This window comes from Peromyscus californicus, unplaced genomic scaffold (assembly GCF_007827085.1).
Source record: "Peromyscus californicus insignis strain IS unplaced genomic scaffold, ASM782708v3 Scaffold_24__1_contigs__length_46423439, whole genome shotgun sequence".
NCBI lineage: Eukaryota > Metazoa > Chordata > Mammalia > Rodentia > Cricetidae > Peromyscus > Peromyscus californicus.
Window position 1 is genome coordinate 45,055,849 of NW_026294535.1, and position 17,445 is coordinate 45,073,293.

The window sequence follows — 17,445 nt, forward strand, 5'->3', positions numbered from 1 at the left end:
CACAGTGTATATGATAAAAGTGCCATAGCAGATCTTTAGGGGGACAGATTGCCTTTGTTTTGTGATGCAAAGAAAGTAAAAAGCAACAGTTGAGGTTCAACTCCCCAGTTGAATTTTCAACGCCATTTTATTCCCGTGTTCCCTTGTTCTTCCTCCCTCATCACAGAGTTGCTGCTCAGGGGAGGGATATTCTTCCTTCACACTGTCCGGGAAACCAGGAAGCCGACTTGCTCAGGAGAGTCAGAGGAGGGAGACTTAGAAGGGGTTAGTGGCTGGACCCAAACTCTGGCTGAGGAGGAAACTAGTATCACCTACACTGGGAGTCAGAGAAGGCACTTGACTGCCACGCAGACCCAAAGCCCAGGTCCCTCTGAGCAAAAAGGCAAGAGTCAGCCATGCGAGCCAATGCTCTTTTGGAGCAAGGGGCCAGCTTTTGGAGAGAGGGGAGTTGAGGCAGACTCTGTGGTCCTCCCTCATTGAAGAGAGAGGAGAAAGCACCATGGAGGATTGTGTTCCCCACTGAGGTAGAGGGGACTCCAGACTATGGGGTCCACAGAGAAAGGCCAAGCAGAAGCCCAGTTACCCCTAATAAGGAGCCTGGGGGCTGGGGATATTGGAGTACTTCTGTGCCATTCTCCCTACCAAAAAAACTTATCAAATGCCTTAGGGAGCTCCCCAATTTTCTATAGGTCCTATAAAAAAAAGCCCCATATTTTACCATAGTAAGGCACACTGAGACATTTTAATGGATATTTGGGAATGGATTGTAATTCAGTGGTAGAATGCTTGCCTACTATGGGCAACATTCTGGGTTCCATCTCAGCATTACAGGAACTTAAGGAAAAAAAAATTGTTTTGGGTAAACCACGTTGGTTTGGAGTCAGTGTCCCTAGGGACCAGGGCGTCTCTACTCCTGGACAGAGGTAGGTGCCTGTGCTTTCACTCTCCTGCATCTGTAAGAATTCTCTCTGCCTGTCTCTAAAAGGGTTGATCTGAGCACTGAGCCCATCCCCAATCCAAGAGGTAGGGAAATGTGTGTGGGTCCTGTGGGCTCAGGCCCTATCCACCTAGCAGTCTCTTGCCCTCACTAGGGTTGTCAGTATCTCTGGAGGTTTAGGCTCAGGTCTGGGCAGAGTGAGAAGGTGTGGTCAGGAGACGGGTGGAAATGCAGTCAGAATCCAGGTCCAGGGTAGTGTGGGGGGCGGTGGCCTGGGTGCTTGGTTCCAGCTGGCACTCACGGAGACTCTGGAGATAACTCTGAGTGGACACAGGGCAGAGAGGGCAGAAGGGGGCTCTGAGTCAGAGTCCTCAGCTCATCCTGGCCATCACTGTTCGCTCTGACCCATCCTCCCCAGGGTGCCCCACTCTCCCACTCACTGGAGCCAGCCTGTCACCAGGGCTCTGGATATTGGGGGGAAGCCGGCTCCGGTAGCTGCCTTCGCACAGTCCCACTCCAGACGGGTTCCGATGCCGCTTAGCCTCCTGCTGATGGATCCGGAGGAGCTGGAGATGTCTTCGCTGGTGGCTCAAGATCACTGCTGGGGAGCAGGCAATACAGAGTCAAGGGGAGCTTTTTAAGGTCCCGAACACCAACTCCAAAGAGAATCAAATTCCATAGAAACCCACTTGGCCTTCCTGTTGTGGACTTCTCAAGCCCCAACTTCCCTTCAGTTATTAGATTTCTTCTGTATTTTCCTCCTCTGGGATTCCTCTACCCTCTCATAACAGTCGTAAAAAACTCTCCCCTGTATCTCTTGGCATTTTTTCCTTCTTATTCTTTCCAGACTTCCTCTGGCTATTCCAGCTTTAACTCTGCTTCAGGGCCCGCTCTATTTGACATGGAGTCCTCCCCAGTCCTCACCTCTCAATCTTCTCCCTTCCCCTCAAGTGTAGGAATCTGGGGTAGTATTAGGGCAGGTTGGCTGCTTTTGTACCACAGCAGTAACTCACCATTGGTGTGGCTTCCACGTTCCTCGGTCATGAGTCTCCACTGGGCCAGTGTCCCAAGAGCCCCCAAGATCGGCCAGGTCCCCAGTAAGACCCAGCTATACCAGCAAAGAGGCAGCAACTCCGGGAGGGCCTGCAGGCGTTCACCCAGCCGAGTGCCCAGTGCCAGCCCTTCCAAGAAGTAGTCAGCACAGGCCACCAGCACCGCAGCACCTAGCAAGGCTGTGCCTAGGACTGTGAATGGACGAGGCCACCGAAGTGTGAGCAGGGCTCCCAGCAGCGCCAGCCCCATCAGTCCACCGACTGGCACCCAGGCCGAATGTGGCTGGTAGATGGGTTCAGTGCCCAATAAGGTTCCGGCGCCCAGGGTTAGACCTAGCAGGAGACCAGTCAGAAAGAGCCCAACGCTTCGAACCAGCATGGTGACCAGACCACAGAGGAGTCCGATGCCCAGCGAGATGCCTGCGCTCACCTCCAGGCTCAACTGTGTCTCCAGCACCCGCTCCTTGTGGCACAGTAGGAAGATCACCAGAGCTCCTGACAGCAGACCGGAGAGAAACATCACTGCCTTGAAGCAGCGGTAGCCTGGGAAGGGAGGCAGGAGGCATTGAGAGACAGAAAGGGGGTCCTACAGGGATGGTTCTGGTGTCTTGGGAAAGGAACAGCTAACCAAAGGAGTAGAAGCCAGGAGGAGCATACCATGGGGACCTCCAGGCAAGGGGAAGAAAAGGATAAGCCCAGTGATAGACAAAGAACATTCAAGGCTGGGTGGTGAGTCAGCACTCGGGAGGCAGAGCCAGGCGGATCTCTGTGAGTTCGAGGCCAGCCTGGTCTACAGAGCAAGATCCAGGACAGGCTCCAAAACTACACAGAGAAACCCTGTCTTGAAAACAAAACAAAACAAAACAAAACAGAACATTCAGAGACTCTGAAGGGGTTGGTGGAGAAATCAGGAGGTAGAGTGAATGCGTTGTGGAGAGAAAACAGGACAATGTCTAGCTCCTCCTCCAGACATGGTACATAGGAAATCACCACAGACCGATTCAGATTCTGAGGAAAGTTGAACTCTCTGGTGGGGAGGATATCTGGGAATGGAATTTTGAGGTAGGAGACAAATAAAGGCAGATAACAGGGCCAGAGGCAAAAGCCAGAGGGCACGAGCAAGCAGAAGGACAGGAAGCCGGCAGAGGCCGTATGGAAAACCCCGAGGGCATGCATCTCCGGACAGAGGAGGTGAAGTGTACAGGAACAAGGAAGAAGTTGGAATCACTCTTGAGGACAGCAGTCTCAGGCAGCTGCCCCCCCCCCCCGCCCCAGGCCCCGCCCCCAGACCCCTGCCTCCAACCCCCAGGCCCCGCCCCCAGGCCCCGCCCTCACCGAAGCAGCCGTAGATAATTCCGAAGCAGCAGCAGAGAGCACACACCAGGGCAGGGGCCAACTCAAGGCTGTCCTGGGGTTCCAAGACACATCTCAGGTCCGGAGGCTCTGGGAGTTGTTGGTTAAAGGGCCTTGGGTCAGATGTTATAGTCAGAGGCAGCAAGGCTTTCTCCATGTCAGACGGGGAGATAGTCACAGAGTGGGAGGCTGGAGTCAGCGTCTCTCATCCACCCATCACTATCTGGCGGGGGTCGGTAAACCTGGAAGAGAACAGAGCAGAAACCATGAGGATCTTGAGGATTCTGTCCCTCCATTTCTTTTGAAAAAAAAAAAAAAAAGACCTGTTCCAACTAAAAAGCAACTCCCCTCATCTGCAGTTGGGACTCAGTACCAACCCCCCAGCCGAATCGGACAGGGCAGTGTTAATGAAACGAGGAGAGGAAGGAAGAGGAGGCAATGAGTCATCTTAGGGTCTCAGGACTACTGCTCACCACCCTCCAGGGCTGAGGAGAGCAAAGGGGTCAAATTGCTTAGACCAACTTCATCTCAGCCCAGGGGTCCTAGACACAGGTCCTAGGCACCCCGGCCCCCCTTCCCGCCAGTGCTTGTTGCTCCCTAAACTGCAAGTCGGAGCCCAAACCCTGTGAGCTAAATGCAACCTCCAAGGAAGAAAGGGAACAGACATTTAAAAGAGTTTTGGATAAGGAATTAAGAGTTATCCAATCACCCTGTCAAGATTTGAAGTCTTGGCTTCATGCCGAGATGGAGTTGCTGGGGAAAGCCGAATACAGCTCGTCCAAATCCCATGGCCCTACATGGAGTAAGCAGGCTTGCCTTGCCTACAGACATCTCACATCCTGGTATCCACTTGCTACTCGCCTGAGACAGGCATGGGAATTGTTCCACCCACCCTCTCATCCTGGCATGCCTGGGCTGCCAATGGGATTTGAATTCTGATCCTGAAGGATTGCCGAGAGGCTGGCATTGGGAAACTGATAGGGTGATGCGGATGCACGTTCCTTTTGCGGTCTTTTGGACACTGAGGTCTTCGGCTAAGGGACTGGAGAACTCCCGGGGTTCTTCTCAATCGCTTAAGAGTCTGGGACGCTAAACAAGGAGAGGTTAGGGAGGGTGTAAACTACTCACCACCCTCCAGGGCTGAGGAGAGAGCAAAGGGGTGGAATTGCTTAGACCTCCAGCTTCACCCCAGCCCAGAGCTCCTAGGCATAGGGGTGGCCGTTGGCCGCAGGCAACCCTCCAGGCCCACCGTGCTCGCTGCTTCCTAAACTCCTGCAAGTCCGAGCCCAAACCCTGTGAGCTAAATGCAACTAGCTTGGGGGTAGGGGTGTGTGTGTGGAGGAAGGAGACAGGGTGTGTGTATGGGGGGGGGGATGACATCACGGGGCGGGCCCCCTCAATCTTTACCCCTGTGTGTGGGGGGAACCCAGGCTACCTACTTCTCTAATGCAGGATCAGGGACCCCCCTAACCATACTAATGAAGAATTTTGGGACTCCCACCAAGACTAAGATGCAAAGTGTCTGAATGCCGAGGAGATTAATCGACAACTTGACGTTTTCAAAGCCCGGGTCCCCACGCACCCCCAGGTCCAGCTTGGTTTCTCCCACTTCCCAGAGAATTGGAGTATTGTCTTCTGGAGAACCGGGTGGTCGGGATCCGGGATGCGGGGAAGGGTTTTTACCCGTGCTGGTGGGGGTGCTCATGGGTGGAAAAAACTTGCGGAGCCAGACGGGCCTGGCAGGGACAATGACAGAACTGTAAGGCTTTAGGAGCGTGTCTAGAGGAGAGGAGGGAGCCACACGGGTCTGCGAAGGGGTGGGGGCGCGTGCGGGCGTCGACCCCAAGCTTGCTATGCAAATGAGATGCAAAGCAGCATGCCGATGAGTGCGGGGTTCGGTAACTCTCGGCTGGGTTCGGAGCCCCGGGGAGCGGCGCTCCGGATCCCCTGGCCGCACTCCCTGGCCCGGCGCATGAGCTGCATTCGCAAGGGGCAGGATCAGCGGTGTGGGAGCTCGTCAGCTGGGTCTGGGAGAGGAGTGTCGTGTGTAGTCAGTCAGGGGGCTTGCTAGTCCGGGACACACACACTTTTCTCTTCCTCTCCGGCCCGACAGCCCAGAGAGAGGGAAGGGTCTGGGCAGGCAGAGGGCGCTGGCTGTCTGCAAGCCACAGACGATGTGCGGATTGGCGGCGGCCCTTCATCTTCCGGTCTCAGCGGGGACAGGGAGTACGGCCCGCAGGCCCCAGTGGAGAGCTCGCCGGCTCGCTGGCGGTAGCGCGACCTGTGTGTGGCCCGCAGGGCGGCCGGGGGCACTTTAAGGGGCGGGGCCTGGGCGCCCTAGCCCCGCCCCCTCGGCTTGACGCCGCGCCGGCTCGCGCCGCCGCCAACCGCTTTTCTCTTCCCTTCCCGTCTTTTTTCCCCCCCTGGTGACCCCGGAAGTGGAAGTAGGCCGCCGCGGCGGGGACGGAAGGCGGAAGCGGAGCGTGAGCGGGAGGCGGAGCCGGGGGAGCTGCTCTCGTAGCTCCCCCTGGCCTCAGGCGCAGCTGCTCGAGGGGGAGGAGTTACCGCCGCTGTTCGGTACGTCGCCTCTGCCCCTGGTCCCCGGTCGGTGGGTTTTCGGGGGGCCTTTGGCCGGGGCACCTCTTAAGCGCCGCCCTTAGCTTTTCCTCTGAAGCTGTACCGTCCCCACCCTTTTCTGACAGATTGCGGCCTCTCTCTTTCAGGCAGTCTTTTTTTTTTTTTTTCCTAAGAGTAATCCCCCCCCCAGACCACACCCTTTGCGGTAACCCCACCCCCCATCTCCCAGATCGAAGAGTTTAGTTTCCTGGGGAAAAGAAGAAACAGCGTGAAGATTTCGGGGGTAAGGGGGTGTCTGAGGTCGGGGTTGGTGCAAGCAGGTTTGTGGTCAGTCTCATTGGGGTTTATTGTTAGGGTTAGCGAATGTTCCCAAAGAATTTGCGCCTCCGCGGTAGGGGGAGTGGGTGCATTGTTTAACTTTCTCTCTTGGTTCTATCCTTGACCATTCCCAACTTGATGCCTTTGTTGCAGGCAGTAGAACTCACCATGATGGCTGTGACCTAAAATCCTCAGGAAGCCCCGGGGTCATGGCCCAGAAGCACCCCGGAGAAGGAGGGTTGTGTGGAGCCCATCACAGCTGTGGTGCCTCCCTCAGGACCTCAGGACCCTCTGTGGACCCTGAAAAACTTTCATTCTCAGGACTCAGGGACTCAACGGAGACTGCTCCTAATGGTACACGCTGCCTCACAGAGCACTCTGGTCCTAAGTACACACAGCCCCCAAACCCAGCCCACTGGTCGGATCCAAGCCATGGTCCTCCAAGGGGTCCGGGACCACCTAGGGAAGGAGGTTACCCTGACGAGAGTGATGCGTCTTCGGAAGAGTCAGGAGTGGACCAGGAACTCTCAAGAGATAATGAGACTGGGTACCAGGAGGATGGGAGCCCTTCTTTTCTTTCCATTCCATCTGCTTGTAACTGCCAGGGAAGCCCTGGAGTCCCTGAAGGGATTTACTCTGAGGAAGGAGATGGCCCTTCTAGCAACTTCTGCCACCATTGCACCTCTCCAGCCTTGGGGGAAGATGAAGAATTAGAAGAAGAATATGATGATGAGGAGCCTCTTAAATTTCCCAGTGATTTCTCACGTGTGTCCAGTGGGAAGAAACCCCCATCCCGGAGGCAGAGACACCGTTTTTTGACCAAGGAGGATACTCGGGATAGTGGACGCAGAGATCCCAGGTCCCCTGGTCGTCATCGGCTGGGCCGAAAACGAAATCAGGCAGATAAGCGCAGAGGCCTGGGACTGTGGGGAGTAGAGGAACTATGTCAGCTTGGACAGGCGGGCTTCTGGTGGCTGATTGAACTTCTGGTATTGGTGGGAGAGTATGTAGAAACTTGTGGCCATCTCATTTATGCATGCAGGCAGCTGAAAGGCAGTGATCTGGACCTTTTTCGAGTTTGGGTGGGAGTCTGGGCAGGGAGATTGGGGGGCTGGGCCCAGGTAATGGCCCAGTTTCTAAGCCAGAGCTTTTACTGTGCAGCAGGGCTATTCACCCGTTTTCTTAGGCTAGTGGGTGCTTTCCTACTTCTGGCTCTTGCCCTCTTTTTGGGCTGTCTACAGTTGGGCTGGCGGTTTTTGGTGGGCCTGGGTGACCGTTTAGGCTGGAGGGATAAGACCACCTGGATGTTCTCTTGGCTAGATTCTCCAGCCTTGCATCGTGGCTTGAGTCTGTTTCGAGATAGCAGGGCATGGCAGCAGCTGGTAAGATTAGTTCAGTGGAACTGGCTGGAGTTGCCTTGGGTCAAGCAGAGGACTAATAAGCAAGGTAATGCACCTGCAGCTAGTGGGCGCTACTGCCAGCCAGAAGAGGAAGTGGCCCGCCTTTTGACCATGGCTGGGGTTCCTGAGGATGAACTCAACCCTTTTCATGTGCTGGGGGTTGAAGCTACAGCATCAGATACTGAACTAAAGAAGGCCTATAGGCAGCTAGCGGTGATGGTGAGTATCCTTTGCTGCTTCTCCTTCCTGTTTTGTATTTTCTGTTCCAGTTTTAGGGAGTGTAAAATTAAGGGAAGAATGAGCAGGAGGCCAACTTGGAGCTGAAGGATTGCATCCCTTTGTTTTGTTTCTGAGGCAGGGTTTCACTATGTAGACAGGCTAACCTAGAACTCATGATTCTCCTGCCTCCATCTCTGAGTGCTGTGATTTATAGGCACTTGTCACTATTCCTAGCTAAAGGACACATTCTCAGGAAAGAGTCATAAAGACTTTTCTCTGACTAGGGATCTAACTTTCTCTCTGTTTAGTCTTTTGTCATGAGTTTTTTTTGGGGGGAGGGGGTGTCATATAACAGGCAGGGTTGAACTCACTCACTCTGCAGTAGCTAAATGAAATCCTTTTACTTAGGTTAGGGAGAGGCCCAGTCAGGCAGTACCTTAGTTGCTCTCATCTGAACACAGGAATTCTTGTCTTGTTGTCTGGGGTGGGGAATTGCTGTGTAGCTCCAGCTAACTTGAATCTGTGATTCCCCTGCCTTTGCTTGTGAAGTGCTGGGATTGTAAGTGTGCATTACCATGAATGGTAAAGGAGGAATTTAAAGAAAAAAGGGTTTCTTTGTGTAGCCTTGGCTGTCCTGGAACTCGATCTGTAGACCTCAGACTCACAGAGATCCACTTGCCTCTGCCTCCCGAGGGTTAAAGGCGTGCACCAGTGCCTGGCAAGAAATTACCTTTTTAGATTTATTTTGTGTGTATGAGGTTTGCCTCCGTGTGTGCATGTATACCATGTGCAGCTGGGTAACCGGGGAGATGAAGAGTGTGGATCCCCTGGAGCTTGAGTCAGTTATGGTTGTGAGCCACTGTGTGGGATCTGGGACTGAACCCGGGTCCTCTACAAGACCACCAAGTATTTTAGCCACTGAGACAAATCTCCAGCCCCAACAGGAGATTTAAACATGGAGAAAACTAGCCTCCCCTAGTGAGGCAGGTGTAGACCTAGTGTGGGAGTATTCAGGATGTCCACATGAGTGGTTATTCCAGGACCAGGAAGAAGAAAACACCTTTTTTCTTGTGAGATTGAGGATGGAGTCCAGGGCCTGTGCATGCTAGGCAGGTGCTGTCCCACTGATATACACACATTCCTAACCTGAAAACAGGTATTTTAAGACCCAGAATGTGAAAGGAAAGAAAAAAGGAGCAAAAATCATAAGAGAGACATGTATATCATGTATATGCATGAAGATATGTTGCTTTTGTTAACTATGTAGGTGGGAGTTTTGATGTACTGTATACTTGAGAGAAATTAAATTTTTTTTTTTGCCGTGCTGAGGATCAAATCTAGAGCATTGCTCATTCTAGGCATGCACTCTACGACTGAGCTAAAGCCCCCAGCCCTGCTCTTGCTATTTCTGTTTGTACAAGTAAAACTATAGTATGAATATAAGTAATGTGTGTAAAATTGCACCTGAGGCTGATTTGACTGAATGTATGGGCCTGGATTAATAAAACATTACAATACACAGATTACCACAGTGGCTCTATGACATAGAGTGGAATGGGTACCCAAGGTTTTCCTTGACAGTTGGAAGTACAATCAGGCCCCAGACTGATAACTTAGAAGGAACTTAATTTGGTGGAAAAGACATGTTCCTTGGTGGATGGCCTGGAATATTCTTAGAGTAGATAACAATTACTTTGTTCCTCAAATAGTTACTGATAGTAGTAGAACTCCTTTGTTTCTCCATCATGTCTTTTAGCAGACATCTTCTCTTGGAGAATACCATTCTTACAAACATTCTTGTTTTCCAACTTGTCTTGGAGTAGAAGTGTTCCCTCGTCCTTTATATACCCGGTTCTACCCCAAAAATCTCACTTGTTCTGGGCTAGAATTTCTGTTGGCTTCTCTTATATAACCTAGGCCCCAGTGTGAATACCTTTAAAGGGCTGTTATATTAGCTTGAGACTGTGAAGTTTAAAAGCATTCTTTTTATTTGGCATCAGTGATGAGACTCATCTCTGTGCTTTTGGGTGTGCAGATGGGAAAAATCAGGAAGCTGTAGGAGGATAGGCTATTATTTGTTGTGGAGAAAAGGCTGAAAAAACATATAAAAAAACTTCTGAGATCTTAATACACTTTCATTTCTGGAACAGAAAGGCAGACTAATAGAAAGTTTCAGATGTGAGGGTCTCCTAGTTACTTTTCTATTGCTGTGAAGAGACACCATGATCAAGGCAACTTATAAAAGGAAGCGTTTAATTGGGAGCTTGCTTATAGTTTCAGAGAATGAGTTCATGACCATCATGGCAAGAAGCATGGCAGCAGACAGGTATGGTGCTGGAGCAGTAGCTGAGAGCTCACCTCTGATCTGAAAGGGAGAGGAAGAGAGGAGAGACTGGATTTGAATTTAGGATCCTACTGCTTGGTTTATAGGAATGTGCTACCACTTGGAACTTCACATAAAAAATTTGTTTGTTTGTTTTGTTTTTCTACACAGGGTTTCTCTGTATAACAGCCCTGGCTGTCCTGGAGCTTGCTTTGTAGACCAGGCTGACCTTGAACTCAGAGATTTGCCTGCCTCTGCCTTTCTTGTGCTGGGACTAAAGGTGTGCACCACCGTGCCCTGCCAAATAAGAAAATTTGAACTTGGAAAAGAATGAGTTTGAAGGTGCAACATATTGGAAACTTTTATGTTAAGACTGTTAATAAAACTAAAATGCAAGGGCTTTAAATGTCTGCTGGGAAGATTCACATATCCCTGTTTGTCTGGTTAGGAGTTTCCTGATACATGGGACTGTCAGAGCTAAGCTGGGATAGTTCCAGACAAACTGGGATGGAAGATCATCCTAGAGCCAGATTCTGTGACACATACTTTATATGGAAATGTTGTCTGTGTTGTTCATGAATGTGGTCACACATGTGGGGTGGGGTGGGGTCAGCGCACAGCTTCAGGTGTTGGTCCTTGCTTTCTACCTTGTTTAGACAGCATCTCTTCATTGTTTTCTACTGCTTATACTAGACTAGCTGGCTTCTGAGGACTCTTTTGTCTCTACTTTCCATCTCCTCGTAGGAAAGTAGGGATGCTTAGGCTTATAGACACTTGATTTCTGTATAGTCCAGCTTTTATGTGAGTTCTGGGGATGTGAACTCAGGTCCTAATGCTTACACAGCAAGCACCTTTACCCACTAAGCCATCTCCCAAAAAAAAAATATATTTTTTTTTGAGACATCTCCCAAAAAAAAAATATTTTTTTTTTTTTGAGACATCTCCCAAAAAAAAAATATATTTTTTTTTGAGACAGGGTTTCTCTGTGTAGCTTTGCACCTTTCCTGGATCTCGCGCTGTAGACCAGGCTGGCCTCGAACTCACAGAGATCCGCCTGCCTCTGCCTCCCGAGTGCTGGGATTAAAGGCGTGCGCCACCACCGCCCGGCTGATATTCTTATTTAATCCTCTTAATCCTCTTAAAAATCTATGACAGATAAAAATATTCAAGGCACCCTGGGTTCGGTCCTCAGCTCCGGAAAAAAAAAAATTCAAGGCCATACATGTTAAAAGAAAAGCCTGAATTTCAGATCTTTCCACAAGCTATAGTAATTGACCATGAAACTATATTGATTCTCTAAAAGGATAAGGAAAGAGAATTCTTTGATATAATAATACCCATGAGGGTCTAAGGAGATGGCTTAGTAGTTCGGAGCACAGGCTTGTAGTGGACTTAAGTTCAGTTCCCAGCATCCATGCTGGACAGCTCCAACTCCAAGGGGATCTATCACCTCTGGCTTCTAGAGGCACCTCACTTATGTACACACATCCACACATGGACACACATGTATATACACACAATTAAAAAAACAATAAAACCTAGCTGGGCAGTCGGTGGTGGTGCTTGACCTTAATCCCAGCACTCTGAAGGCAGAGGCAGGCGGGTCTCTGTGAGTTCAAGGCCAGCCTGGTCTAGAAATCAAGTTCCAGGACAGCCAGAGCTGTTACACAGAGAAACACTGTCTGGGGGAGAAAAAAAGAGAAGGGTCTGGACAGATGGCTCAGAGGTTAAGAGTACTCACTTGTTGCTCATGTGGCTTACAACTGCCTGTAACTCCCATTCCTGGAGATGTGACCCCCCTTCATGGGTGCCAGGCATGCACATGGTGTGCATGTACGTACATATGGATATGCTCACACACACACACACACACACACACACACACACACACACACACACACACACACACACACACGCAGGACCTGAGATAGAGGAGGGTTGGAATTGATTTGTGATGAAATTTCTTTGTGTTTTACGTAGGTTCATCCTGATAAAAATCATCATCCCAGGGCTGAGGAGGCCTTCAAAGTTTTGCGGGCAGCTTGGGACATTGTCAGCAACCCAGAGAGGCGGAAGGAGTATGAGATGTGAGTTTAAAATGGGACATTGCAGCCGGGTGGTGGTGCTGCACGCCTTTAATCCCAGCACTCGGGAGGCAGAGGCAGGCGGATCTCTGTGAGTTCGAGGCCAGCCTGGTCTCCAAAGCGAGTTCCAGGAAAGGCGCAAAGCTACACAGAGAAACCCTGTCTCGAAAAACCAAAAAAAAAAAAAAAAAAAAAAAAAAAAAAAAAAAATGGGACATTGCAGGTGAAGTAGATGGAAAATCCTCAGTAGAAGGCCCTGGAGTGGAGACTCCAGTCAGAAAGGCTTAAATTGTCATTTTAGCTGAGTCAGCAGCCTCTGGAGCAGTGGCTCTCAACCGTGCGTCATGAGCATTCGGGGCCAGATGACTCTTTCACGTGGGTTGCATATCAGATATCCTGCCTATCAGATATGAATTGCAGTTATGAAGTAGCATCAAAAATAATGTTATGGTTGGGGGTCACCATACCACAAGGAAATGTATTAAAGGGTCATAGCATCAAGAAGGTTGAGAACCACTGCTGTCGAAGCATCCAGATCTGTCTCTCTTTTTCCTTAATACCCTGACCTAGAAAGCCTTTCTCCTTTTAGGAAACGAATGGCAGAGAATGAGCTGAGCCGGTCAGTGAATGAGTTTCTGTCGAAGCTACAAGATGACCTCAAGGAGGCAATGAATACTATGATGTGTAGCCGGTGCCAAGGAAAACATAGGTATGAAACAGGACACGGGTGTGACAGCTACAGCCGAGAGATTTGGGAACCAGAGGCCTTCCTTGGAGTGTTGTTGATGACTGTGGAGTACAGACGATGAGGAAAAGACCCCAAGTCGTCTACTTTTGCCCTCCTACTAAGAGACTGAGAATTTAGGGCTGGAGAGATGGCTCCATGGTTAAGAGCATTGCTGTTTTCCCAGAGGATCCAGTTTCTGCTACCGGCACCTACAGCAGATGCTTCACAACTGTCTGTAACTACAGCTCTAGCCAGACTGCTCTGGCTCTGAGGTCATCTGCAGGGATGCACACATACTTACATGCATACATACATATATCTTAAAAATTATAAAAACAAACCTTTCTTTTTTCTTTTTTTGGTTTTTGGAGATAGGGTTTTTCTATGTAGTTCTGGCTGTTCTGGAACTTACTCTGTAGACCAGGCTGGCGTCAAACTCACAGAGATCCACCTGCCTCTGCCTCCCGAGTGCTGGGATAAAGGTGTGCGCCACCATTGCCAGGCTAAAATCTAATCTTTAAAATAAAAAGATTGATGGTCTCAACTACTGATGCCAAAATACAGCTCTCATTAACCAGGTGTGATGACACATGCCTATAATGCCAGCATTCAGGTGGTGGAAGCAGGAGATCTGAGGTTCAAGACCATTCACAGCTGTATATCAAGTTCAAGGCTAGGCTGGGCTATGTGAGATATCTCACCTTAAAGGGAATAAAAGTTAATTCTGTAGCCACATAGGAATGACCATGGCCTGGAACATAGATTCAGGTTATCTGCCAAACCATGTTCAAACATAGTAACAGTTTAGGAAGTTTTTATTTACTTATTTTTCAGATTTTAAAATTGATTTTATGTGTGTTTGCCTGTATATATACATACTACTTGTGTGCCTGGTGCTGGAGAAAAGTCAGAAGTGGGCATCAAGGGCTGGAGACTGGTGGTTAAGAACACTAGCTGTTCTTCCAGAAGACCCAGGTTCAATTCCCAGTAGTCACATGGTGGCTCACAACCATCTATAACTCCAGTCCCATAGGATCTGATACCCAGTGCCCTTTTCTGACCTCCAAGGGTACCAGATATGCATGTGGTACACAGACATAAACACTTATACACATAAAAGAAATAAAATTTAAAAACCAAAATAAAATGACACTGATTCCATCCTTTGAAAAAAAAAAGAAAGGTATCAAATTCCCTAGAACTGGAGTTAAGATTGTTGTGAGCTGGGAATCAAACCCAGGTCCTCTGTAAGAGCAACAAGTGCTCTTAACTGCTGAGCCATCTCTCCAGCTCCTGAAGTTATTTTTCTTAAATCTTTTAAATTACATGTAAATTTGCTTGCTACATACATGTGTGTGTACCCAGAGGTGTGGAAGTGGAAGTCCTTTGACAACTTGGTGGAGTTCTCTCCTTCCACCACGTGAACCCTGGGGATGAATGGAGGTCATCAGGCTTGGTGGCACATGTCTTTACCCACCGAGCCATCTTACCAGTCCAAATTTTTATAGTTAAAGAATAAAACTTATAAATCAAGCACTTAAATTTTTTTCTTTTAGATTTATGTGTGTATGAGTGTTTTGATTGCATGTACATATATGTACCATGTGTGTCTGGTGCCTGTAGAGGTCGAAAAGGGCATTGGATCTCCTGCAACTGGAGTTCCTGATGGTTGTGAGCCACTGTGTGAGTGCTGGAAACTAAACCTGGGTCCTTGGCAAGAGCAACAGCACTCTTAACCCCTGAGCCATCTTTCCAACTCAAGATATTTTTTAACTGCACTGATGGGAGTCAGGTAGGCCTCAGGTGTAAGCTTATGACAGTCTTAGTTCTGAGCTGGTGGAAGCTAGTGGTCTGTTAGTCTACTCAAAAGGACTTCCTAATGGTCACTAGGCTGTGAGGGAAACACAAGTGGGCAGTGAATGGTTACTGAAGGGGCTAAAGGTAGTCCAACATAATTTGGCTATAGACACGCAATGTTCAGATCCCACAGTCAACATTAGTTCTAATCAATCACCTTTGTAAAATCTTTAACATGGGTGTGGCTTTTTGGGGTGTGTGTATCATATAATTAGCAGTAGGAAAAAAAGAAAGGGTTCACAAGGCCTTACCTTTTTGAGGATTTCTAGGCAGTTAATGGTTGTTGGAAGAGAGAAAATTTCTTTTTTCTTTCTTTAAATTTTTTTTTTTATTTTTTGAGACAAGGTTTCTCTGAGTAACAATCCTAGCTGTTCTGGAACTAGCTTTGTAGACTAGGCTGTCCTCAAAGAAAGAAAATTTCATAAGTTATATAGACACTGGTAAGGTGCCCATGCCCTTGTAAGCAACACTAATGAAACTAATTAGGTTTCTACAACTCTCTCCCCAAAACACACACATACACACACACACACACACACACACACAAAAGGTGGGTGGGTGGGGCCAGAACATGAAAATAGAACATTAGTTGGGAAGAGGAAGGGTATCAGTGGGAATGGGAGTAAGAGAGAGGATAATAGGAGGTGAATAGGATCAAAATATACTGTATACATGTATGAAAATATAATCAAAGCCATTATTGTCTATAATTGTTATATGCTAATAAAAACATTAGAGAAAGAAAGAAACATTAGTTTAAATATAGAAACGTGAAAGTGAGTGTGGAACTACACTCCTGTAATCCCATCATTTAGGAGTCTAAGGTAGAAACATTATATGCTTAAGTCTAGCCTGGGCTACATACCATGACCCTGCCTCAAACTAAAAGAAAGTTGAAGGCAGGGTATAGAGAAGCAGATATTATAGCTGAGTAAATGTAACTTTTAGTGTTTGGCTATATTTGACAGTAATGACCACTTGAAAAGTATTAAGGAATTTTTGTTTTGGGTTGCAGGAGGTTTGAAATGGACCGGGAACCTAAGAGTGCCAGATACTGTGCTGAGTGTAACAGGCTGCATCCTGCTGAGGAGGGAGACTTTTGGGCAGAGTCGAGCATGTTAGGTCTCAAGATCACCTACTTTGCACTGATGGATGGAAAGGTCTATGACATCACAGGTACACTTCTGACCTCTAAGTACAAGATCATATTTCTTTATCTCATTTGCTGTGAATGGATGTTTTGGGTAATTATCTCTATTCGCAGAGTGGGCTGGATGCCAGCGTGTGGGAATCTCTCCAGATACCCACAGAGTTCCTTACCACATCTCATTTGGTTCTCGAGTTCCTGGCACCAGTGGTCGGCAGAGGTAGGTGTTACTTCTCACTTAACCACTATTTCAGTTGTGAGTATGGTTTCAGATGCCCAGCTCTTTAGGTTTGGGAACTGACCCACTGTGTGGTTAATTTCGGTAGCTAACTGTAATGTCTCCGGCCTCACTGTATTTTTTCTCCCTCAGGGCCACTCCAGAGGCCCCTCCTGCTGACCTGCAGGATTTCTTGAGCCGGATCTTTCAAGTACCCCCAGGGCAGATGTCCAATGGGAACTTCTTTGCAGCGCCTCACCCTGGCCCTGGGGCCACTTCGACCTCCAAGCCCAACAGTACAGTACCCAAGGGAGAAGCCAAACCTAAACGGCGGAAGAAAGTGAGGCGGCCCTTCCAGCGTTGACACCCTTCTCTTCCTTCCTCAAATCAATGTCAGGGAGTCAAAAGGGCTGTGTACAGCACAGGATGGCATTTGATTTGTTTATTTTTAAATACTTTAAAAAGGGAAAAATTTAAATTGTTCACTCAGTACTTAGAGGAAGTCCATGACCTATCCCCCCCTTCCCCAACACCTAGGAACTGAATCTTGTCTTCTGACAATACCAAAGAAATAGGAGGTGGCTAGAGCAAAGAGCTTAGGGTCTGGACCTAGTCCAGTCAGTATGTTCCTAAGGTGTGGGAACTGGGGATTTCTCTGGGGTCTCTATGCCTTTATCTTGTCATTTGCTCTCAGAGCAAATGAAACACACCCCTTTTTAAATGAGTGTATCTTATTTCTTAACCTATTTCAGGGGTTCCTCCCCCGTTACCCTGATGTACTAGCTAAAAGAAAAAGCATGTAGCCCTAATTTTGGAGATACAGAATTCAGAGTGGAAACTGAATTTTTCCTCTGACTTTTCACTTATGGGAAACCACCTAACTTCAGGCTTGTTGTTGCAAGGATGGCCAAAATTAATTAATTTTTAAAAAGCAGACTTATGCCCTGTGCCCTTGGGTGAGGGGGAAGGATAGAGGGGTTCCCAGAGGCCCCCTTGTGAGCCAAGGGTTTGTATTTTTTTAAGTTTGTTCATATTTGTATGTACATATCTATTTAAAGCCAGGGGATTATCTTTCTATAAATATATAACTGGCAACTTCTATCTTCCTTCTTTTCTTTGCCCATGTAGCTGTGAGTCCTTTTCTGTTTTCTTTTGGAGACAGTCTTACTATGTAGCCCAGGCTGGCCTCCAGCCACAGTGATTCTTCTGCTTCTGCCTCCTGAGGGCTGGCCTG

At 48.6% G+C, this 17,445-nt stretch overlaps 2 protein-coding genes across 7 annotated transcripts; one reads left to right on the plus strand and one right to left on the minus strand.

Annotated features, from left to right (window-relative positions):
- Positions 1-108: 108 nt before the first annotated feature.
- Positions 109-4,585, minus strand: LOC128119948 (transmembrane protein 198-like). 4 transcript variants are annotated; one of them, XM_052753705.1, is made up of 6 exons: positions 4,471-4,574; positions 4,052-4,135; positions 3,325-3,584; positions 1,951-2,532; positions 1,378-1,538; positions 109-1,257 (listed from the first exon to the last, which is right to left on the minus strand). In XM_052753705.1, the coding sequence occupies exons 3-6, from the start codon at positions 3,497-3,499 to the stop codon at positions 1,120-1,122; spliced, it is 1,056 nt and encodes a 351-aa protein (XP_052609665.1). In that variant the 5' UTR covers positions 3,500-3,584; positions 4,052-4,135; positions 4,471-4,574; the 3' UTR covers positions 109-1,119. The 4 variants fall into 4 exon arrangements, with proteins under 4 accessions (XP_052609665.1, XP_052609668.1, XP_052609664.1 ...); XM_052753708.1 differs by lacking the exon at positions 4,052-4,135 and having other exon boundaries at positions 1,378-1,535; positions 4,471-4,585; XM_052753704.1 differs by lacking the exon at positions 4,052-4,135 and having other exon boundaries at positions 4,471-4,585.
- On the plus strand, positions 4,529-17,310 carry Dnajc14 (DnaJ heat shock protein family (Hsp40) member C14). Of its 3 annotated transcripts, none has more exons than XM_052753699.1 (8): positions 4,529-4,637; positions 5,782-5,919; positions 6,391-7,856; positions 12,160-12,266; positions 12,853-12,972; positions 15,863-16,023; positions 16,112-16,214; positions 16,365-17,310. In XM_052753699.1, the coding sequence occupies exons 3-8, from the start codon at positions 6,447-6,449 to the stop codon at positions 16,573-16,575; spliced, it is 2,112 nt and encodes a 703-aa protein (XP_052609659.1). In that variant the 5' UTR covers positions 4,529-4,637; positions 5,782-5,919; positions 6,391-6,446; the 3' UTR covers positions 16,576-17,310. The 3 variants fall into 3 exon arrangements, with proteins under 3 accessions (XP_052609659.1, XP_052609660.1, XP_052609661.1); XM_052753700.1 differs by lacking the exon at positions 4,529-4,637 and adding an exon at positions 4,980-5,101; XM_052753701.1 differs by lacking the exons at positions 4,529-4,637; positions 5,782-5,919 and adding an exon at positions 6,094-6,202.
- The last annotated feature ends 135 nt before the right edge of the window (positions 17,311-17,445 follow it).